Source organism: Melanaphis sacchari, unplaced genomic scaffold, assembly GCF_002803265.2.
Source record: "Melanaphis sacchari strain LSU unplaced genomic scaffold, SCAv2.0 Contig19_pilon_pilon, whole genome shotgun sequence".
NCBI lineage: Eukaryota > Metazoa > Arthropoda > Insecta > Hemiptera > Aphididae > Melanaphis > Melanaphis sacchari.
In genome coordinates this window covers 1,596,938-1,621,480 of record NW_020270975.1, presented here as the reverse complement: position 1 = coordinate 1,621,480, position 24,543 = coordinate 1,596,938, and the positions used below count along the sequence as shown (strand labels likewise).

The following is a 24,543-nucleotide window of genomic DNA, read 5'->3' as shown; positions in this document are numbered from 1 at the left end:
TCTCCCGTGTACGGAACCGCGATGCGGCTGATTCTTCAGTGGCGAAGCTGGTGAAAAACTTCGAGTCCTTGGCTGCTGCTGCGCGTTCTTCGTGCGACAAAACTAAAAAAGAAGGAAAAGAAGCTGGAGGAAGAGGAAGAGGAGCACCGGTCCGAAGACCACAACCGCGAGATCACAAGGATGATTGCACTGTCTCGGTACACGTCTATGGCACACGTTTAAAACCGTCGGAAAAAATGGGGAGTGGTGACGGCGATCAATATATTCAACGCCATAACTTTCCTCAAAAATGCTTTCCTACGGTTAGAGTTTCCGATCGACGTGTTATCGAGTACGCATCGCCAGAAACGTGTCCGTTTGATCACCACCATCGCCACAGTCTTAATGATAATGTGACCACTTTAGCCACAAAAACGATCACGTTGGACGACCTTGATACTATCGAAATTGTCGATGTCATCATAAACACCGGAAGTAAGAAGATGAAGACCTCTGCAGTTACATCTGCAGTTACATCTGTTGATGTTGAGAGTAATGGAAAGACAGTACAGTTCCATATCGTCTGCAAATCTGGATTAGATTAGATTAGATAACTTAACTAATCGACCAGTATGAATTTGGCATATGAAAATTGATATATACTTTGTTAATATTATACTAAAATATAAGCACGTTTTTTTGTGTCCTATTTTGATTCGTTTATTAGTTTTACGTTGTTGTCAGGAAAGTTAATTTTATTTGTTTTTCCGGATGTGAATAAACTACCATCAACTTAAACTTCTTCCATTAATCAATCTGTTAGTGGTAAGAATTATATTTTCCAGCACTCTGCATAAATGTATAGGGAAGTATCACCCAAATCTATGTCCCAATATTCTATAATTACATACCTAGCTACCCCTAAAGCCCTGTTTAGACCTCCCCACTTTTAATTTACAATATACTACCCGTTTCCCCTATTATTTTCATGTTATCACAACCATACATTGTTTTATATATTTCGCACAAACATAATATTATTTAGTGTTGTCTGGCGTAGAGTATAGGCAAAATAGGTACATCACTGCAGTGTGTAATACCCAATACTATTTCTCAGAACCTACTCATCATTCATCAGTGTAGGTGGACTTAGTATTAAAATTAGTATTGGTGAATCGGAAATCGCCAGCTAAACTATTCGTTGATTTATTGCTGTTCATTTGGCCGTGGCGCCGATGTTTGTTTCATGTTATGGTCTTGCGTAAAAAATACAATCTGCGATAGGCAGGTAGAATCTAAAGTTCTATCATATTCAGTGGCATAGCTAGAAATTACCCGAGGGGGGAGGGGTTAATGACCTTTTTTTTTGTTCATCTCTAAAATATATTGTCCAGGAGCGGAAAAACTGTAAATGCATTAAAATGTACCTAGTTGTACGCTAATTGAATACTACATAAATATAACAATTAACAAAACTATAAATCTATATACATTATAATAACAATTTTTTTTTAAAGCCAAGGAGGGGGGTTAAACCGCTTAAATCCCCTCCTCCCTTGAATACACCACTGATCATATTATTAGTATTGAATTATTATAATATTAGATATTTATGCCGTATTAGATATATCAACTTGTGTAACTCAAAATTTAATGATATATTTTTGTAAGACAGTAAAAATAAGTTCATTGAACAAATTAGTAATGTCTTAAAACCAATTTAAATTTTTATTGCTCATTGTAAAATTTATAATCATACAATATACCTAAAATTTCGTTTAAAATTAAATTTAACAAGTATATATAAATATCTGTGTATTTTTATTATTTTTATACAGATATAAGAACAACTTAAAATATAGTTACGACTCATATGATACAATATTAATAATATTGTCATGCAGTTACCACACAACAATATGCCATCCCCCTGTTGCTATAATACGTAATATCATATATACCGTAGACCAATGGTATAGTTATACATATGTAATTGTTCATATTTTTATATTAGATTTTCTGTCTGTCACCAAAAGATTAAACAGTATTAAAAATATATTAACCCTTCTCAAGATATTATGATCAGAAATTGGAGGTAATTTAAATAAACTAATATTATTATATAATGTGGTATTTTTTACTGAAAGAGTAATGAAAAAAATTAAACACAAACCTATCATACTGAAACAAATTGTTTTTTTTACAATGAACAAGTGATGTACAATAAAGATTCCTAGGATCACGATGTAATAAGAATAAACTATGCTTCCAATGGTTTTATTAAAGAACATTGAATAGAATACTAAAATTATTGAAATTGGAAATTAATTGTTCTCACATTAGCTTGAGCTTAATTCACTCTTATATCTAATATTTAATAAATTAAAATCAAGTAAACTCAAGTAAACAATGGTATGAAAATGATCTACAAATAATATGAATGACTACTTTTTTTAAATTTTTTTTTTTGATTTGCAAATATTTGATATAAAAATTTTAAAATTAAAAGAAATTGTATTTATTTATTTACTTAAAATAATGTTTACAAATAATGTTATATATCCCTATAACTTAAAGACAACAATACTAATGTATTTAATTTAAAAATTATTTAATTATAATGATAACTTATTTTTATTTATAAATTAATATAAAGGCAATTCTTGTTCAAAAAAGGTTTTGAATCAAAATTTTAATTTAAGTAAAAACAAATGTTTATCAAATTAACATAAGTTCTTAGTACAGGTTTTAATGATTTATAATTTGTTTTACAAATTTGAAATATTAAAAGAAAAATATTATAGACAATTAGTACAATTTAATCTTCAGCTCCCAGTTTTTCCATGTCATCTGCATTGTCCGTATTCAGACATTCAATAGGCTTACAAAAATGCTCTTCAATTTGTTTCAATATGACATGATCAAATTGACCACTCACAAGATTAATAGCAATACCTTTCTTGCCAAAACGACCAGTACGTCCTATTCTATGTAAATATGTATCGTAATCAGGTTCACGATTGACTGTCACGGGTAAATCAAAATTAATAACTATTGTGACTTGCTCAATATCAATACCTAAAATAATAAAATGTTTAAAATAAATACATAACCAAATAATAATATTTATTACCTCTAGACAACACATTTGTAGTAACCAGAACTTTTTCTTTTCCTTCACGGAAACGATCTAAAACAGATATTCTTTGTTGGACAGTGAGTTCACCAGATAATAAAGCAACAGCATGTCCTTGTTCTACCATTTGATTGACTAGCCACAAAGCCATTTTTTTTGTCTAAAATAAAAAAAAGCTATTTTTAATATTACAAAAAATTCAGTCATGTTAAATATTTATTAATAAATATACAGGACTAGATTTAAAAATGAAAATTATAAAAAGTAGGCTGAGAACTATAATGAATCAAAGCCATCCAATATAATCCCAAATTAACATTGAGAATAATTTATTGTAATTTTTAAGAGTTGGATTTCAGTGAAATCATCAATTTTTTGTTGAATGAAAGCTCTTAAGGTTCCATTCGTTAACATCAAATCTTAATTTGGTTTATTTCTTATATTTTAATTTTTAATATCATTATTTTTTCATACAATAAATAATTGAAACTCTTGAAAAAAATTATTAGGGGTATCCACACTTCTAAATTCTACCTGGAATATATATTTTATTTAAATATATAAAAATTAGCACCATTTGTCTGGTTTAAACCATAATGTTAGTAAAAAATGTAAACGGAAAAATTAGATTAGAGGTCCAATAATCATATAACATAGGCTATAGCATAAATTATATAAAGTACATTAAGCTAAATTATTCAATAGTTACTAATAACACAAAACACAATACCCATATTGTCAATATATATGTATGAATAATATATTAATTGATCAAATGACATTTTTTTAAGTATATCAGAACTATTTATTGAAATAAAAAAATCCTAGAAGTATAAATTTTTATTAATATTTATTATTATTAGTCATTATTGTTTAATTTCAAACATATTGTAGGAATGGGGGGGAAAAAAAAATTAAAAATTAAATGCACTAAGAAGTAGACATATAAATATAACAAATAGATCGTTTATATTTATTGTTTACTCACAAATATCATGTTCTTATTAAAAATTAATATTCATTAATATGTACAATAATTATTTTAAGTCATACAAATTATTGCATACAATATTTATTTTTTACTATGCAATATTTGGCAACACTGAGATTTATCGTATCCTTATCACTAAATACTAATACTAAACTCCATAGAATAGGTATATATATTCTGAATTTTAATTTTTTAATGTTGATACATTCAACTATTATAGAAGAAGACTATAGTTCAAAGATTATAATTTTTAGTAAACTAGTTGTGTAATGAAAAATTTGTTTTTACTAAAATAACTATATATTTATTGCTGAATATTATTATAAGGTGAGATTTATAGATTATACTTGTATATAGTATGACATTATATTATATTATACACTTTATTAATGTTACCCATTGTCAATTATTTTAAGGTATTACTATTTCACAATGTACCTTGAAGTGTATAGTTTAATAATTAATTGTTGATAGGCATTATTATAATATGAGAGCACGTGCACTTAAGATTTTAATGTTTTAATTTTTAGGTTAATCTTACAAATATGCATAACAGACTTAAAGTACATACAACCGAAGCACAAAAAGCTGCTGCAGATCGAGAAAAAGAAAAAAAGCTTCAACTATATCGAAATACAATAAATGATGTATTTGACCGCCGATCTCGTAAAGAATACGATGTTTTAGCATTGAAATCATCTGAAGGACTATTACGATCCAATCCTGATATCGTTACCATATGGAATTATAGAAAAGAAATATTATTACATTTGAAACCTTCTGAAGAAATAATAAACGATGAACTTTATTTAACCGAAAAATGTTTACAAGTAAATCCAAAATCTTACTCAGCATGGTATCACCGAAATTGGTTACTGGATAATGTAGATCCTAATCCAGATTGGAATAAAGAATTACAACTATGTACAAAATATTTAAAATTAGATGAAAGAAATTTTCATTGCTGGGATTATCGACAAATTGTTGCCTCCAAGTGCCAAGAATCAATTGAAAATGAATTGAAATTTACTATGGAAATGATAGAGTTAAATTTTTCAAATTATTCTGCATGGCATTATCGATCAAAACTTTTCAGTGCAGCAGGAAAAGATGAAGAAAATACAAAAATTTCTGAATTATCATTGGTAGAAAGTGCAGCATTTACTGATCCTTCAGATCAAAGTGCTTGGATATACCAGCGATGGCTTATAGGAAAACTAGAACCATCAAAGATTATATACAAAGTTTCTCAAATAAAAAATAAGCTTTATCTCATACTAAATAGAAATTTACCAAATAATTATAAAATTATTGGACAAGGAGAAAATATTTGGGAAAAATTTGATTCAAAAATTTGGTATAAAAAACTAGACAATGTCGACAGTACCAAAATACAGATTATTGATGAATTAAACCAAGTAATAGATGATGTATCAATAGACAATGTTCAAAAAGATATATTCAATCTTAATATAAGTGAACAGCTTCAACTTGTTTTAAATGGTCAACTGGACAGTTTACATCAACTATTAGAATTAGAACCAGAAAGTAAGTGGGCTTTACTCACTTATGTGTTACTTCTTAACACATTAAAACCGGATAATTATTTTGAAAATTGTCTTAAGAACATCAATTTATTAAAAGTACTAGACACTAAAAGAAAAAATTATTATCATGATCTTGAAAGCCGTTACAAAATTGAACATTGGATTACTAACAATAATAATTATAATACTGATGATGTAAATTTGAAAGGATATGGATTAACAGCATTTTACCATATGCATATGTTTTTGTTTAACATAAATATTGATTTGAGTGATAATGATTTATCCCACAGTAATTTAAATCATTTAAAATACTTAATTATGTGTAAAAAATTATCATTGAAAAATTGTAAACTGGTGAATTTGAACAATTTTCCTATTCTAAATAATCTAGAAAGTTTAGATCTGAGAGACAATCAAATTCAAGAAATGTCATTCAAAGAGTTAACAAAATGTAAATCACTTAAGAAAATTATTATTGATAATAAACAAATATCTCTTGATAAAACATTACAAGGTATCAATCAATCTATTAATATTGAAGTTATGTGATTGTTAAGTGTTAAAACTAGATGCATACAATGCTACTAAAATTAAAATTATATACTTATTATCCTTTTATTTAATTTATATTAACAGCTTAGAACATAATATTAGCTTATACAAAAATAAAATTTTTTTATAATTTTATAAATAAAAAATATTTTATTTTTATCAATATTGAATTATTATTACAATTGGGGAACACAAAAACTGGCATACGATTGCTGTAATCCTATAAAATAGTCCCAAGTGTTATGCAATATGCAACATTTTTTGTGCATGTTCTGCTTGCGTTTAAAGAATATTAATGGTTAAGAACCCTTGTTTTTTAATGGAAAATGGGTCGCAATACTAATTATGCATTTAAATGCATTGTAAGTTTTCTTCTTAAAGTAAGTCATATATATTCTGTTTTAATGTACCACTGTTAGATTTTATCAAATTGCAACATCATAATATAAAATATGTAGATGCTTTTAAAAATTAAAGATAGTTATTGAAGATAAATATATATATATAAAAGACATTTTTGGTTAATTTTGTGATATAAATGTATAAACATATCAGCATTTAACAATAAGCATCATAAATTTAACAAATATAGTGTGTAACTATGAGTTAAAACATCATCAGTATTAAATATGATAATATAAAGAATATCAGGACAAAATAATGTGATTTATGTGGTTACCTTGTTTTAATTTGAAATAATAGATTTCAAAAATTTTAAATCTAGTTAAATATGCCAAAAAATATATTTTGGATTAATAATCAATTTAAAATAAATCTTAGAAAGTTATTAATAACAATACGTTCTGTTAAAATTATTTGTGATTTAAGGTATTCAACTTTCTTTGGCAATCAATAAATTAAGCTTTAAGATAAAATAAAGTAACCAATGGGCAATAAACAGCTATTTACTAATATTAATATTTTGCTTTAATGTCCTGACAAAAGATCATAGCTTGTCCAATAGTCACTCCTCCATAAATATTAACTAATGCATTGTATTTATCTTCTTTATTGTTGCAGTTAACATAATATTGTCTAATATTATCTAATGTTTCTTCTTCACGTTTTAATCTTATAATGACAGACATAGGTGCAATAGCATTGGCAAATCTCATAACATCTTCTGTGTATGTAGCCGAAAAAAACATCATTTGACATGTTTCTGGTAGTAACCTTAAAATGAAATTTAAATTTTAAATTTATATAAAAATATTGATAAAAGGTTTTACTTTCTAATGCGGAAACTTTGATCTTGATGACCTTGAGTATCAACCATAATATCTGCTTCGTCCAATACAAATACTTTGATATTTTTTGGGTCAAAAAATTTGTACTTAGTTGCCCAATCTAAAACTTTCCCAGGTGTACCCACAATTATTTGTTCCTCTATTTTGGAACCTTTTTCAACTAAAAATAAATAATACATGTAGTACTATCTTAAAAATGAATAAACAATAAAAAGAAATACAAACCATCTTCACCACGAACAGCATACCTTAGCCTAATGTTTGGACAGTAGGAAGACATTTTTGCTGCAACTTCCCCTGTTTGAATAGCTAATTCATACGTAGGGGACAAACAAACTACCTACAGAAACATAAATAAAAAAATTAAATTTACCATTTAAAAAATATTTTTTATCTAAATTACTTGTGGATACTGTAATTCCGGATTAACTCTACTTAACATAGCCAAAACAAATGCTGCTGTTTTTCCAGTACCAGACTGTGATTGTGCAATCAAATTTTGAGGTCTATAACATGCAATAAGTTCAATATTTTAGATACTGTTAAAAATATATGTTAGTTAATATTTAGATATACTTAAATACAAGTTAAGTTTAAATTAAATTAAAATATTAATACAAGTAAATACAATTCAGTTGATCCACAATAGTTTAACTATTTGAGTTTGTAGTATGAAATGTTTTATAAAACTTACGGATTGGCTAAGAGTAAAGGCAATGCAGTTTCTTGAATCTTTGATGGTGCATTATAGCCCATTTCATAAACTCCTTTAAGTAAATTTGGATGACTACAAAAATATAAAAAAAAAATACTCATCAATAGAATACATAACAAATATTTTTAGTTTAATCATTATTAATATTACAAAAATTAAATTTTGAAAACCTTACAGCTTAAGTAACTCAAATGACTTGATTGAATATAATGGTGACTTTGGGTCTCGTCTTTGCACTTCAATATCATGTTTAGAAGTTATAAGACCTGTGCGCACAATTTTCTGCAATAATGATTTTTCAGATGCAGGCAATTCTTTGTCGTCTTCACTAGAAGTATTGCTTTGATTCTCTATAGTTGGATCATTTGAGTTATTGGTACCCAAGTTTGCATTGGAAAACTGTGTAAAATAATTAATTAGATGTAATTAAAATGCAGATATATATCAATGAAACCCAAAGGAAATCGCGTTACAGAAACAATAAAATAAAAATCAGTACTTACGTTTTTGGTGACTGATTCCATGATTAAAAATACTAAAAAATAATTTTGGTAAACCTAAAGGAGTATCTGAGAGAATAGGAAACTTTGATTACGCAAATAGAATGACTATTAGTTATAACTTATCATTCATGACTTCAAAACTTCAGACTTACAGTAAATCAATTAGTGATTGTGTACTGTGTACCGGTTAAACTCGAAAGTGTTATGAAAAATTAAAATAAATCACTTACAAATTTACAATCTTTGTTTCGCTATCATCAAACCGCCGACACGAGCGTTTTATTGTAGGTTATACTGCGGTGACTGTTGATAATTTTGTGGCGGGAACAATTTTTAAATTTAATGACGGTGATATAATACGAGTACAATTTATTTTGTTGTCGGTCGTTATAAAGAGAAGTGAAATAGGTACAGAAATTTAGACTATAAAAAATCCGCATTTACTCATGTTCAAGGGCGTCCTAAAAATAAAAACAAATTGTGGTAACAAAAATCGATGGCCAAAAAAATAAAGATAGAAGGTAATTTAAATATTATTTTATAAACTGCAGCTAATAGCGATGTAATTATTAGTAACTACTAACAGTACTATAAAAAAAAAAAAAACTTATAACAGTAATAACTAATTAGATAAAAATACATCGAATGATCACGAATAAATAAAAATGTATATTGTATACAGTATAAACAGGTAGGTACTTATCTGTTCTAGGGACACCTAAGACTTTCTGACTTAAATTTAACCCCTACGGGCTACGAGCATAAATTTATAGTCTTTAGGTAAACTAATGGACAACCTTTAGAAAAAGAAACCGGAGAACAGGAGCGCTGTCCATTTGGTTATAAGCCTACATGGCATCGAACGCTAAACATTCATTTGGAATTGTTTTATTTAAAACGTGGATTGAGACGTTAGTCATATCAGATAATGATCCAATTGAGGGAAACTAAGGGAAAGTCGTACAACTCTCATGCACTCAGTGCTATTACACGTCAGTGCGGTGTACAAAAAAAGAAATGTCTAATTTAACGAAAAATTCAATAATTTTAAAGTAGCAATTGATCGATTGAAAGTCTTGGTTTTTGTGTTTTACACTTTAACGTTATCCATTGGGTTGTATGATAGGTACTTATATCTTTAATATCGAACAATCATTCCACTAACATTATTCTTTTACTATAATCTATCATTTTGTAATTTTTATTTTTCAGTGTTCGTTATAGTACGTATAGGCTATATTATTCTAATTGATTAATGTTATTTTTGAAATTTATGAAAAAATCTTTCTTATGCTTATATTGTGTTTTATTATAGTAGCATTTACTAACATTTAAGAATGTCATTGTTTAAAATTGTTTTATTAGTATTATAAACTCGCTTAATTGTCAACTTTGAGAATTATTAATTATCTATTAATGTATTAAATAAAAATTAATTTCAATAATTATTTTGGATTTGTAATTTAGAATTTATTGTAATTAGTTTTTTTAGCTTTAAGTTGCTATCTAAATGTAGTAATATTTTGATAATTTCAAAGAACTTGCCAAGTATTGAAGTATAATTAATGTAAGTAAATATAATTGTTCTTTATCCTAGAATTTTTATATTAGGTAATTTTTTATTTACAAAACATACAACTATTTGTGTACATTAATTACTTTGGTTATTTATGAATTCCTACTTATACACTATAGTTTGTTTATGGTTCAATATGGAAGCTATACAATTAAAAAATTGTTAGCTTAAACCAAGTTATAGACTAGGTACAGGTCTACATAGTATAATATACCTATTTTATGGTGTTGAGGTCATTTGTTAAGAGATACTATTTTTCTAGACAAGTTTAGTGAGTGTATATATATTTTTTTCTAAATGATTGTTATATTTGTGTACTTAAATATTCACAAAATAGTTAAGTAGTGTTATAAATTTTTAAATTGAGCATTATTAAAAGTTGGCGGTATCTGCTTACCTGTAAGTTGTTTTACTGCAATTTGTAACAAACAAAACATAAAGAACATTTGTCTTACAATTTGATTATTTTTTTGAAAAGCAGAGCCCAACTAAAAGTTTTGTTTATTTTACTTTCAATAATTTCATGTTGAACACATTATTTTGAAATTGGTTTTTAATATCTATTATATTAAAATATATTTTGATATTATAGGTTGAAGATAGCATCAATGTAGTTAAAGTATTATATACACTATATATCGACGTGATTGCATGTGGCTATATTAATCGGATTATCCATTAGTTTGATTATTAGTGTTTACCAATTCACATTAAAACATCTGTTACTATAATACCAGTTAATTATGCAATTGAACATGTCATAATTACACGATTAGATGACAAAGAGAGAGCGACTGTGGCTTTAGAGAATATTCAACTATTTATGGTTTTAAATAAATATATAGTTGTTGTATGGATAATAATTAAAAAAATCTTAACATTTTTCTTTGATTTAAAAAATATAATGTATATGTGTATGATATTATATACATAAAAATAATTATTAAATTATTTTATACATTATCATTTACCATGTTTTTGTTAAAATTAATTTAAAAATCATTTGATGATTGAATTGTTGAACAATACTATAGTAAAGATATAGAGAAATAAGGAGTACCTAAATAAGTAGGTATGGAAAAAGAATTATAACAAAGATTGATTTTTAAATTATTTTTATTTTATACAATCATGCATTTGTTTTGAACACAATATTTTAGGTAATGCAAAAACTACAAATATTGAAATATATTACTTTAGCATTGTTGTGGTTAATAATCCCAAACCTTATTTATTTGTTATTATTTACTTTTAATATAAGACTACATACCGTACGAAAACTTAACACCTTTAATGCATTTAAATATTTGTGTAAATAATAGACAAAGTCATTATTTTGAAAATACAGTCTCTAAGTAAAAAGAAGTTAACATTTTACCAAGGAGAAAAATTACTAGAAAGGAATTTTATCAGAAACTTATAAATACCTTTTATTTAAATGATTTTATTAATATTTTAAACGGTTAACATGATTTACATAAATCAGATACAAAATGTAAATAAAAATATTTTACATTTTCTTAAGGTATTTATAAGTTTCATTTTAAAAATGTATTGTTAAATTAATTTATCAAAAACAATAGATATATAAATTCAGCCAAAAATTATAAAAATAATGAAATACAAATTTGAAAAATTAAAACTAAAATTGACTGAAAAATAAAAACAGTCTCGAAGAGGAAGAAAATTTTATATAAATTTTGTTGAAAACTTCTGACAACTGTCAAAATTTTAATATTTTTGCAAACAATGAGGCCATAGCTTCGTTTTTATTTCCATTAAATCTTTTTAATTCTTGAATAACCTGAAAAAAAGAAGAAGAAAATTATATATTTTAATTTTATTGTCTTAACTATTTTAAGTATAACTATGTGTGTTATATAACATTATTATAAATTAGATTAGGTAACATTAGTTTTATTGAATTACAATGTTTAAAATAATAGATTTAAAAAGATATAAATTAAACAAATGTACTCATTTATAATTATGTGTAAAATTATAAATTATTATTTTGAATAGTCTATTAAGTCTATACGTTGTTATTTTTTCTAAAGAATATTTGTTGAAATATTCAACACTACAACTGATCACAAAAAGTGATCTTTGACTATCTTGCATCATGTAGTGATTTCTTGATAGACACCTTATAATAGAAGTATTTAGTTTTAGATATCATTCCAAATATAATTATTAATTATATTTAAAAATAATTAGATGTATATCATGAATTAATTTTTTTTCATAAAAACATATTTCATATTTTTATTTATATTCAAATTGTATTTTTCTTTACCTGCTCTCTAGAAAATCCTAAGTTGATCAGTTCTAAAATATCAGTTTCTTTGAAAGATTGACTAGACTTACTGCTGGTACCTAAAAATGACAAAACAAAATAAAATAAATAACTATAAAAATGTTTGATTATATTGAATAGCTTTTAACAATAACAAAATTAGATATTTAACATATTCATAATAAAGAAACTACAATAGAGTCTCTTTATCTTAATTCGAACACAGGCTAATCTGAAAGACACAGTAATCGAATGGGCTTGGAAATTGTTGCGTCACTATACTAATACACACGTGTACCATAATTCATAATAATATCTAATATAATATGTATACCTATATTAACTAGCTGTATATACATTATTAAAATAATTTTAATTTTATTCATGGAGTTTTTCAACAACAAATTTTTATGAATACAGTATAAATCAAGATTAATTTCAAAATTTAAATTGTGAGAAAATCGTTTTTTTTTTTTTTTTAAGCCCTTTCCCCAATCTCGTTTGGATTAACGAGACCCTACTGTACTAACAATTATAAATTGGAAGGAAAAAGGTACCCGGAAGTAATAGGAAACGTGTAATTTGGATAAAGTAAGCACCCTTTCTTCTCTTGTCTAATTAATTATAATAATAATATTTGTATAAATTATTTTTAAAAAGAAAGGTTAGGTTCATTTCAAATTAACTTTGTGAAGATTTAAAACTTACTACTACTTTGTTGCATTTTTTTGCTTTCATCTATAGCTTTTCTTAGTTCTTTATCTTCATTTTTAGTTCCATCATGATCACTGGACGTAGTTAGACGACCACAATCTGGTAATTCATTTTCAGGTAAAAATGGTGTTTCAGTCCCTGTTGTTCCAATTTTTAAAACGTTATGTTCCAGGTCTATGCAACACTAATAATAAAAATAAATAAAAATACATATAAATTTATTAGATATTTAACATTTTTGACAATAAAATTAATTTTGTATTATATCATGTAAAAATTTATCAAAAATACAAGAAAAAATAAAAGTAAATAAATGAACATTATTAGTATACAGAATACCAAAACAACAGGTTTTGTTTTTGTTTTACAAATACATAATAAAATAAATTTGTATTCAAAAGAACTAATTTTGTGTTAACTTTAATATAAGCCAATTAAAACTAGTATTGAATTTAAAAGTAAAAATATAATCCAAGAGAATCTCATAGACATCTACTGATATTTATACTTTAAAGAGAGTTATGAGCATTTTAAAATTGTAATATTTTACAACATTAATTCAATGTAAGATTAAAATATAAATTAAAAATCTACTAAGTAACCAAGATATTATTAACCTAATCTGTAAGTCTAATAACAAGTTAATTGACACAAACAAATAATATTGAAGCTAAAAGCACAAAATATGTTTTCATGAATACAGATTTGATATGTCATATAAGTTTATAAAAAAGAAACTAAAACGAAAAATGAGAAGAATGTATTAGACATCAAAACAATAACAATAGAAAAAATGTTTATGAAAGAAAATTTATATTAATTGTAAAATATAATCATTACTTGATGTCTTTTTAACATGTCTAATCCAAGAAGCATATCCATTGGCTGATCTTCAAGAACAGAAAAACTGGTTGTTAAAAAATCATTTTCAATTGCAACTTGAACCATATGTATCCTGCCAATAATTTTTTGTACACCAACACCTTTAGCTAACCCAGCCCATCTACTATCAACTAAACGCATGATGTTGCACCGTTCAGCACAAGCAGATGACATTATTGTAGTCTGAGCACCTGAATCGATAAAAGCTTTCACTGGATATCCATCTACTTTACAATTGATATAAAGCATGACGACTGTTCCAAACATTTCTGGATTGTATTCCATAGCAGCTTCCATGTTAGCTTCAATGTTTTTTTGACGTATTTCTTCTGCTATTAATCTTTGTGCTTCAGAATCAAATGGATGAGCTTTCATCATTCTCATTCTTTGGTCCTCACGCTTTTTTCGTTCTTCCATTTGCTCAGCCATAACATTTGCGAATTCTTCTGCAGGAAAAATTAATAATTCAATTTCCACATTATTATCAATCTCATATATGCAGTCATACATTAAGAAATGGTCTAACCTAAATCCTTTTAGATATTATGAAATGTTTAAAGATTATAAATGATCTAGATTTTTAATTTTTTATGAGACTTATTATTAAAAAAATTTACATCATAACTAAATGGGACTAATTTAACTACTTAAATTCATGCAACACAAATGGAGTGATTCAAAGAAACATACTCAATTCCATTTTTTACTATAAAAATGAATTTATTCGAATTTTAATTTTTATGTTTAAATACACATAAAGATGATTATTTTAAATTCTTTAGATTTTTTTGTAATACTTGAGGAGTGTCTTATGGTGGTTCAACATTCTGTTTATTATATGAAAAATTCCCCTTAACACTGTAAATTACTTAAGTGGATAAATTTTATGAAAATTTTGATGTTAGTAATCAAAAATTTGAACAAGTAGTTTTTTAGTGATTAAAATGTATACTAAGTATAAAAATTTTTAAAAATGATTTTATAAAAACATAAAATAAATTTATATAGGAACTAATGTTTTCATTAGGGATCACATTTAAAAAATATATATGTTAATAGATTGATAAAATAAATGATAAATATATTATTCTAAGTATACAGATAAATAACTCAAAAACTATTTATTTGAATTTTGTTACATCAACATTTATAGAGAAATCTGCAATAAATTATAGTAGAAACTGAGCCATTTCATTTGTATCTCTAAAGGGCATTTCTAAAGTAATACAATAAAAAAGTCAAATTTTGAATAACTGCAATATTGAAGAAAAAAGGGTGAAAGTATGCTTGGTGAATCACTTCGTACACAACACTATGTAATAATGTTGAATATCTCCTAAAGCCCATAAGGTTGATTTAAATAGTTATACAATAGACTGCGTACCGAGCATTATATTAAATCTTTTAATTTAATAATTCAATCTAGCACTGAGTGTTTTTGACTTATTATCACATTATAAATAGTAGTAATTATCTATTTTATTAATGAATATATAAAACCTTGTATTTAATATTAAATGTATGACTATCTACTGACCTATTTTGTTAGAGGTCAATGTATCTGCAAGTCTGGGATTATTTTGCTTTAGGAGTGCTAATTGTTCTGGACTGGAGAGAAACAAGTTCCGAACATACTCTGCATCCTGCATCTGATGTTGCATGTTAGTATTTGAGCTGCTATTAGATGAACCAGGCACTTGAATACGGCTAAAGTCAAATTGTGGTAACACGTCTAAAAAATAAAAACAATTACAGATATAAGGTCTGATAAAATTTATTTCATACATGCATACTATTGCTCGGTCTACTAAATGAGTGATCCATTGCAGTAGCGCTATTTGCAACTCTCTGAATTATGATAACATCTCCATCATGAACACCCAAGTTTTTCATCGTACTAAAATCGTCAACCAAAAGCTGACCATTGTGTGTAAGCCCAGTCTCTTGTGACGGAATTCCGGTTTCTACTTCACAAAGTGCCTTGAAATTGATTAGTTCTAAGTCCTCGCTTACGTCGAGTACAAACAAGTGGTCATCGTGTGTTGTGACAGTTATCTTCATTATGTTAATTATATAAAAAAAATTTTCTAAAAAAATGTAAATTTACTAACTTAAAATTGTTTAGTGTTTACTATAAATTATAATCTAATATTATATTTTCTAACTATTTAAATAAAGAAAACCACCCAGTCATTCTTTGTTATTGTTGTCATGGCCACACGCTTATCAGAAAACATGAAATTACTGCAACGTAATAGTAGAATAACAATTTTCAACGTTTAGAAAAATGTAAAATATTTTTTTAGAATTTACAACTTTAGTTAAAATTGAATATAAATAGAATTGGTACTGAAAAAATCTTGTTTATGGTTCAATTTTTAATACGTTGTCCAAATAAATAATATATATCAATACATATAATTAATCTGAAGAATTTTATTTTGGATACACTGTCTTTTATCAATAAAAAAAAAAAAAATTGACATTCATTTTGGAGATAGAATTCTTGTCTAGGACAGTAGGAGTAGTAGGACATATGATTTGAGATTTTATGTCACTATAAATTTTTACAAAATTTTAATCTTGAAACTTTTATCAAAAAATTTCTGTACACTTGCTCCAAGAGTCATAACTTAATACAGAGTAAGTATTTTGTTATTTGTTTCTGTGTGTATAAGATATACATACGTGTATTAATATATAATTAATGTTTCAGATTTAACATGTTGTCATTTAATTTATTACAAAAATTGAATGCCAGTGGATCGGCTAGTCGATTCGTTCGTCGCAACATATCGGCTACATCAGTGTTGATGGCTAACGTTTCAGATCCCATCCAACAATTGTTTTTGGATAAAATTCGCGAGTACAAAGGCAAATTTGATTCCAAGACTTTTGACCCTTCAATCGATAAAGGTTACAAGGCTGATTTAGAAAAGATAGGCAGACAATACAACATTGGACCAAATGAAGATCCTACCAAATTCCCAGCAATTAAATTTGATGAACCCAAAGTCGATCCACAAGTTTAAATATAATACATTTTGTGTGTTTTTATACTTATACAAGTAGTGATGTAATTATGCAGGAATAGGAGGATTAAGAGATGATAAAGTAATTAATAAACATTGATTTATAAAGTTCATTATTGTTTAATAATAATTCAAGATAGTAATAAACATTTTACTGTTACCAACATATTTATTAACTTTGTGTGTAAGTCTTTATCTAATTTAATATTATCCAATAGGATTATATGCTCCTCGTAATGTAAGATATCCAGTAATAATATCACTAGGCAGGTTTCTTACAGTACTGAATTCTTCATGTCCAGCATAGAATAAAGATGTTTGAGGATCTTTATATTTGGCCTTAAAAAAAAGATTAATTAGTTGGGTATTTATAAATAAACATTTTAATATTATTACAATTAATCCACTAATATCTGAATATTTTTTGGCTGGTTTGAATGATGGCGGAGCAGAAATACTGCTATCTGTAAACATGAAAGATACAAATAAAATACGAGATATAAAATAATAAGGTTTATAGTTTATATACAATTAATTGAGTTATCAGGCCAGGGTAAATTTCTTTCTTGAGTTGTTATTTGCTTTAAAGAACGCCACAATTTTTTTTTTCCATTGACTGTTTTGGTGCTCTGTAACATTAATTATTAGTTATTACTCACAAACAGCTTAAATGAGTTATTTTTAAACATAATTTTAAATATAATAAATAAACTATACACTATTTGTCTTTATAAACAAATTTATTGCTTTCAGTGGTGTATCTAGGAATGAAAAAATGGCAAAAAATTCAGCGAGCCGGTTATAAGTGTTAGGTTGTAATCTTGTTTTTTTTTTTATAGTAATGATAAATTAGTGAAAAAACCACAGATATACACTAATACTGTATATCTGTAGAAAAAACATTAACAGAAAATATAATATTATTGAATTATTAAACTGTACAATGCCTTGTCTATTTTGCACTAATGACAAGATATAACATAGTTTTATATGAGTTATTTGAATAGTTTTGGATTTATGGAATAATCAGGCCAAGGGTCCTAGGTTTCAATAAAACTATTTTTTTTCATTCACTACATAAATAATAGATATATCATTAGTAAAAAACAATAAATACTATTTTTTACAAAATTATTCTACTGTTTATAATAGTACAAACTTTATATATATATATATTGTTACTTTAGCTTAAAAAAAAAGGAACATTTTACTATAACAAATAAAAATATTATTTGTACAAGATAATAATAATGCAGATAATGGAATATAGTTTTGCTGAACTACTTTTAAAAAGATAGAAATTAAATTTTAGTAAAAAGTATGGGTTCAGGGGGCTTCAAAAAGTTCTAAACAAATATAAATTCAAAACTCGTATAACTTAATAGGATTAGATTATAAAATTGTACAATATTTTAAATACAATTATATCCATTAAGTATAATACCTTTTTGTAATTTAGTATTAACTAATAAATATATATATATATTAAGTCTTTGAAATAGCACCAAATAGTAAAATAAACAATAATAAACTATTTAATAAGATTATTGACAATATTTTATAAACATTTTCATATAAATATAGGCATAACAATTATAAAACATACCTTATACTTATTGCATTTTTTATATTTAATTTAGCGATGTTCAATAATTTAAATTAATTACAATTATTGAGGTTTTTAGATTTACTTACATCAAAAGTTGAGTCTTTAAACACAAACTTTTTTTCTTCTTTGTGAGTTATTTCGTCTACTGGAGTATTTGCCATGAGTTATTTGAAGATCAAAACATTGAAAAAGATGGGCACTTGATTTCTCTATTGAAAAAAATATTATGTGTTAAATGTTAATAGATTAACACATTTTTCCTTTGTTTTAAATATTAATTCAATAATAATTTATTTTGTATTTTTAACTAGCATAGTTGGCAATTAATAATTGATACATATACGTTTTATTCTTTTAAAATGGTTTTTGGGTCAAAGTGACTTATTTGTTTCCCTGTTTACAGTACTGTTAATTGTATTTGTTTTTTTTTTATACATTTTCCCATTTTAATATATTATGATCTATGGTTTGTTTTTATTACTTGGCAGCTATAATACTACACAGGCAAGATCAGTATTTTTCAATATTTTCATTACAAAATCATAAAATGTCAGCATATATACAGAGTTGTTTTAAAAGGTAAGTCTTATATGACATGGTATTATAGTTGATTAATTACTTTTATTTTTACCATAAATTATTAAAACTTAATGTTTGTTTCATTTTTTAAATATATTATCTTGAATTTTAATGAAATTAGTTTCAAAGACTAAAATTTTGTATTTTAATTTTAAAGTATTGATAGAACTTTTAGTTTTAATAAGTGTTTTAAACCTTCAAAAACTCTATTTAATATTATAATACTAGACAAAATACAGAAAAATTACATAAAAATTAATCTTCTTTAAGACCTAACTGTTTTATTTTATTTTGTTTCAAAATTGTATATTATTAATTAATAATATATGACCATTAATCAAAAATATGTTGTGGATTTAATATATAGAATTTTTTTTTTAACGTAATAAGATATATTTATTTTAAAGAAAAAAATTTTACATAGGTAATTTGAATTAAATAGAAAATAATATATTTATGAAAAAAATATAGATTAAATTTTTTTAAATGACAACATAAATAATATTCTAATGAAAAATAAGAAAATATCTAGCAAAAAATGTTATTTATTTTTGACTTTAAATTATGTAACAAATATTTTTAATTATATTATAGTTTTTTTTTTAACACTGAATTAAGTAATCATTCTGTACATAAATATGTTGTAAAAACATAGGTAATCTTTTTTTGTGAGTCATTTTTATAATTTTAGTATAATATTAATAATAATTATTATTATTATACCTCATATCTGAATGATTGCTATATTTCTCAATTCTTAAATATGTGGATCTTTTGAGTGGTAAAATTTTACTCTCAAGTAGTTTATTACCCAAGCAAAAGCAACTCTTAGGCCTTAACTGGTAAAAATCAGTAACAGATGGTAATTTTAATAAAATGTGTCTATGAGTACACTTTACGTTGTTATGAATGAAATATCTTATTATAGGTACTTAAACATCCACATAGTATGTACAAACTATTCAATGGTACAAACTATACATACTTACTCAAAAATAATTAAAAATACTAAATAGTAAATACTATTTATTTATAGTGCTTGATATTACTAAGACACTAATATTAATAGAAAATAATGTATTGTATTAGCATTTACTGTAAATTAAGAAAAAATATGAATCACCGAAAGCGTAAAAACTCAATATTTTATTTTAAAAGTTTCAAGTATTTTTATTTAAATTTTAATGTCATTATATATATAATGTTATCTTTTATGGTAAGTAATAACAAACAAGACACAGAATAATGATAACATATCATACAGTTATCAATTTGGCTGGTTAAATAATTTGTATATTTTTACGACCTTAAGTTCCCCACTAGAGGTCATAAGTATGTCCTACGTTTTTATCACGGCCCATGTCAATACTTAGGTCTTACGTTCGCTATCATCATTTATCGTATCTACATCAACATTCAACATCAATTTCTATTCAATCGTAAAATAGATTTGACGTTCGGTGTTCATTAGCTAGTCACTCATCCATTTACCGTGCAGGGAATTGCTCGTTGACTCTCATTCTCTAAATTTTTCCACTAGATCGTTTTTTTCAACAGCCAACATGTGTCGAAAATTTTTTGTTGGAGGTAACTGGAAGATGAATGGTTCAAAGAAAGTCGCCGATGAACTACTCAGCAATTTAGTAAAAGGACCTTTGGACCCTAATGTTGGTAAGTTCATGAAAATAACAGATTGAGACGTGTATACAATGTGTTAATTTTTTTTTTTTTAGAGGTTTTGATTGGAGTACCAGCAATATACTTGGATTTCGTCAAAGAAAAAGCACCAAATAACATTTATGTTTCTGCACAGAATTGTTATAAAACTGAAAAGGGAGCATTTACTGGAGAAATAAGCCCTAGTATGTTAAAAGATATCGGTATTGATTGGGTGATTTTGGGTCACTCTGAACGTCGGCAAATATTCCAAGAGACTGATACTGTAAGTATTGAAATTGAATTATATTAAAAAATAATAACTGATTTTTAGTAGATATTTTTATTATACACAAAAAATAGGCTTGTTTTATGAAAACTTAAATCCATCCCATCTTATTTTTATGTCAAGTTATTAGTCATCACATTATTTAGTGTATTAAGTGTATGTTTAATCATCTTGTTCCACATCAGTTGTTAATTATTTGTAGGCTTTGTTTATTTGTTCTTGGTTTATATTAATCTACAGATTATAAAGTGTATTTGTTTACATCTATGGATTCATCAATAACTATTTTTTATATCTGTTAAAGTGTGCATAAACATTTTATAGGTTATGCACTTAATTACTTTGTAATTTGTATAGGCATATAATACATAAATACTCTCTATTACTGTAAAAATTAATTTATTATTTTTATTTTTAATATTTTTTATCCATTTATGGTGGTTAGTTTGTGCGGAGGGGCGTGGCTTTACTCTAACGATTATTATCACTGGGGTTATTTGTTAATGTGAAAGAGTATGTTTGTGCAATTATAATGCTCTTAATTTTTTGTAAGGATATAAAACAAAAATAGCTTTAAACTATAGTCTAATAAATTAATAAATAATAATCAACATTGAAAACTGTGCAATTTTATCAATTTATAAAAAAAAAAAATGATAAAAGAAAATAATTATACAAATGTTAATAAAATTATCATAATAATAATAAATTTTATATTGATAGTATATTAATATCTTTTTAAAAAAGTAAACTGCTTTTAAACTTCTTTTGAGTAACTTGAAAAATTTTTTGGGTGCCTCTTAAAAGAGTTATCTTTATTAGTTTATCTTTCTTTGAATGTTTATAAATATTTATTTTCTTTTATACCTAAATTATAATAGTAAATTTAGTTTAGAGTAAATATTTTTATTAAACAATGTACAACATTTGAGAAGAGTTCTTCCATAAATAAAGCCTTGATGTTAATACTAAATTATTTTAAATGTTTTAATAGCTCATTGCTGAAAAAGTAAATCATGCTCTTGAGTCTGGACTGTCTGTTGTTGCATGTATTGGTGAAACTCTCGAAGAACGTGAAGCTGGACAAACTGAAGCTGTTGTAGCTAAGCAAATTAAAGCTATTAAGGAGAAAATATCCAACTGGGAAAATGTAGTTATTGCTTATGAACCAGTCTGGGCAATCGGTACTGGTAAAACTGCTAGTCCTCAACAAGTAAGTTGTTGACAATTTCTGCAATAATTTTATTTTGTACTTATATTATATTTTATATCTTTAGGCTCAAGATGTCCATAAAATTTTGAGAAAATGGTTAGCTGATGAAGTAAATGAAACTGTTGCCAAAACTACACGCATCATTTATGGTGGATCTGTGACTTCATCTAATTGTCGAGAATTAGCTAAAGAATCTGATATTGATGGGTTTTTGGTTGGAGGTGCATCCTTAAAACCAGAATTTGTTGATATAGTCAATGCTAATCTTTAATAAGTTTAAATCATAAATTTATTTATATAAATGTACATTATTGTTGTTTTCTTGTAAACGTAATGCAATAGGTATCTAATTTAATACCATTTAGAATTGATCAAAGCAACAATTTTGTGAATAAATGTATGTTTGTATTTGTGTTAAACTTTGCTTAAAACACTAGTTATTTTTGCTGTATTGATATAGTAAACAAAACTTAAAATATACCCATTCAGTCATAAAAGTGTTTTATTGTCATCGTCAAAGTCTCATTGTTCTTAAGGAAATCTTTGGGACACTAAAATATCATGTTTTCAGAAAGAAGGCAAAAAATAACAATAATTTTTTCTAGGTACTTATTATAATATATTCTACTATAGGAAAAATTAAATTAAATTTTTATACTCTTATGGTGGATCTGAACAGATAATTAGAGAATGATAAAAAATAAAAAATAAAGTATTCAGAGTGATAGATGGTCAGTCAGTCTATATTACATTTAATATTTTACCATATAATTATTAATTAATTATTTTAGACTTAAGTACATAGTATATATTTATATCATATTATTGTCATTAACTTATGAAACAATACTGATTTATTATATAATAATATGAAAAGATATGTGGTATAAATGGGCTATACCTTAAAATTAATTTAAATGTTAGAAAATATCATAGTATATATAAAATTATACATCAAAAGTTTCAAGTACTTTCAAGTAGAATTACAACCAAACCACTAAAATTGTTTCAATATTTAATTTTGTCTAAATTTTAACTATAAATATCTAAAAAAAATTGTACTTATACATTTTTATGTCTTAATAAAAATCGTTCAGAGAAGCCCTTGTATTAAAATTTCAAGCTTTATTATAAAAATTGAATATTTTGCAAGCTTTTAACTACAAAATAATTATAAAACGTTCGTGATTTTGACGTATTCGTTAAAATATAATCTTCTAATATTTGTGAAAAAAAATTCGAAAATTTTTGATGTCTGTAAATAACTTAAAAATAATCTAATTATTTTTGAAAAAATCATCGAGTATAGAAAATTATAATAGGTTTTAGTGAAATGTCTCAAATTTTTTACGATTAATACTTTTTGAATTACAATGAAAAAACTAAAATTGTTTGTTAAGATATCGTTTTGAATTTAAATTTTCAACCATTTTTTTTATCCTTCAGTAGGTAAATTGTAATATGGAATTCATCTTCACTCAAATAACAACTAAATCCAACTTGCTAACCGAAACCTCTTTGGTAAATTAATGGTCTACTAGAATACCTAGGTACTGTAAGTGGTTACATTGACGACGTAGCGATAGCCGATGGCGCTAAAGAATAATTAATATGAAAAGCGAAAGACAAATCATATACAGTCATACAGAGTACAAACTACAGACTTAGTAACGAGTTCAAAATACAGGAAGTGATCAACTTAATGTAATATGGACTAAACAATTCAATAATTTGTAAGTATTATCGACTTGTCCATTATTACTTAAACATTGACCAATGCAATAATTTATACCTTTTTAGATCTAATAAGTTTGTAGCTTAAGTCAGTTTTGCAAAAAGTACTTTTTAACTGTAGGCACCTACTCAGAATTCAGAAAATATATTTAAATATCTGGTGTTATTTATATTTAGAATACGTATTTGAATATTTTTTTTTAGTTCAATAAATTTGATATTGAAATATTTGTAAATGTTTTTAGTAATTATGTATTGATACTTAACTTTATTTAGAAAATTAAAATATT

The 24,543-nt window shown here is 25.4% G+C and overlaps 6 protein-coding genes across 8 annotated transcripts; 3 read left to right on the top strand and 3 right to left on the bottom strand.

The window, feature by feature from the left end:
- Positions 1-2,582: 2,582 nt before the first annotated feature.
- Positions 2,583-8,915, bottom strand: LOC112593031 (ATP-dependent RNA helicase DDX19A-like). Its single transcript, XM_025337249.1, has 9 exons — positions 8,674-8,915; positions 8,346-8,569; positions 8,150-8,242; positions 7,859-7,961; positions 7,681-7,795; positions 7,438-7,615; positions 7,144-7,381; positions 3,113-3,275; positions 2,583-3,057 (listed from the first exon to the last, which is right to left on the bottom strand). The coding sequence occupies exons 1-9, from the start codon at positions 8,692-8,694 to the stop codon at positions 2,798-2,800; spliced, it is 1,395 nt and encodes a 464-aa protein (XP_025193034.1). The 5' UTR covers positions 8,695-8,915; the 3' UTR covers positions 2,583-2,797.
- On the top strand, positions 4,293-6,304 carry LOC112593029 (geranylgeranyl transferase type-2 subunit alpha). The gene is made up of 2 exons (XM_025337248.1): positions 4,293-4,433; positions 4,637-6,304. The coding sequence occupies exon 2, from the start codon at positions 4,652-4,654 to the stop codon at positions 6,203-6,205; it is 1,554 nt and encodes a 517-aa protein (XP_025193033.1). The 5' UTR covers positions 4,293-4,433; positions 4,637-4,651; the 3' UTR covers positions 6,206-6,304.
- A 3,005-nt stretch (positions 8,916-11,920) lies between the features above and the next one.
- LOC112593032 (protein DDI1 homolog 2) lies at positions 11,921-16,500 on the bottom strand. 3 transcript variants are annotated; one of them, XM_025337251.1, is made up of 7 exons: positions 16,307-16,500; positions 15,935-16,228; positions 15,679-15,873; positions 14,100-14,587; positions 13,254-13,443; positions 12,546-12,625; positions 11,921-12,053 (listed from the first exon to the last, which is right to left on the bottom strand). In XM_025337251.1, the coding sequence occupies exons 2-7, from the start codon at positions 16,200-16,202 to the stop codon at positions 11,973-11,975; spliced, it is 1,302 nt and encodes a 433-aa protein (XP_025193036.1). In that variant the 5' UTR covers positions 16,203-16,228; positions 16,307-16,500; the 3' UTR covers positions 11,921-11,972. The 3 variants fall into 3 exon arrangements, with proteins under 3 accessions (XP_025193036.1, XP_025193035.1, XP_025193037.1); XM_025337250.1 differs by lacking the exon at positions 16,307-16,500 and having other exon boundaries at positions 15,935-16,277; XM_025337252.1 differs by lacking the exon at positions 16,307-16,500 and having other exon boundaries at positions 14,100-14,584; positions 15,935-16,277.
- Positions 16,501-16,647: 147 nt separating this feature from the next.
- Positions 16,648-17,286, top strand: LOC112593034 (ATP synthase-coupling factor 6, mitochondrial-like). The gene is made up of 2 exons (XM_025337255.1): positions 16,648-16,784; positions 16,858-17,286. Exon 2 carries the CDS (start codon positions 16,865-16,867, stop codon positions 17,171-17,173), a length of 309 nt encoding a protein of 102 aa, XP_025193040.1. The 5' UTR covers positions 16,648-16,784; positions 16,858-16,864; the 3' UTR covers positions 17,174-17,286.
- A 42-nt stretch (positions 17,287-17,328) lies between these two features.
- LOC112593033 (INO80 complex subunit C) lies at positions 17,329-20,390 on the bottom strand. The gene is made up of 5 exons (XM_025337254.1): positions 20,351-20,390; positions 18,869-18,991; positions 17,703-17,802; positions 17,570-17,637; positions 17,329-17,512 (listed from the first exon to the last, which is right to left on the bottom strand). Exons 2-5 carry the CDS (start codon positions 18,941-18,943, stop codon positions 17,381-17,383), a joined length of 375 nt encoding a protein of 124 aa, XP_025193039.1. The 5' UTR covers positions 18,944-18,991; positions 20,351-20,390; the 3' UTR covers positions 17,329-17,380.
- Positions 20,391-20,716: 326 nt separating this feature from the next.
- Positions 20,717-22,938, top strand: LOC112592974 (triosephosphate isomerase). The gene is made up of 4 exons (XM_025337155.1): positions 20,717-21,032; positions 21,095-21,303; positions 22,301-22,519; positions 22,584-22,938. Exons 1-4 carry the CDS (start codon positions 20,924-20,926, stop codon positions 22,788-22,790), a joined length of 744 nt encoding a protein of 247 aa, XP_025192940.1. The 5' UTR covers positions 20,717-20,923; the 3' UTR covers positions 22,791-22,938.
- The last annotated feature ends 1,605 nt before the right edge of the window (positions 22,939-24,543 follow it).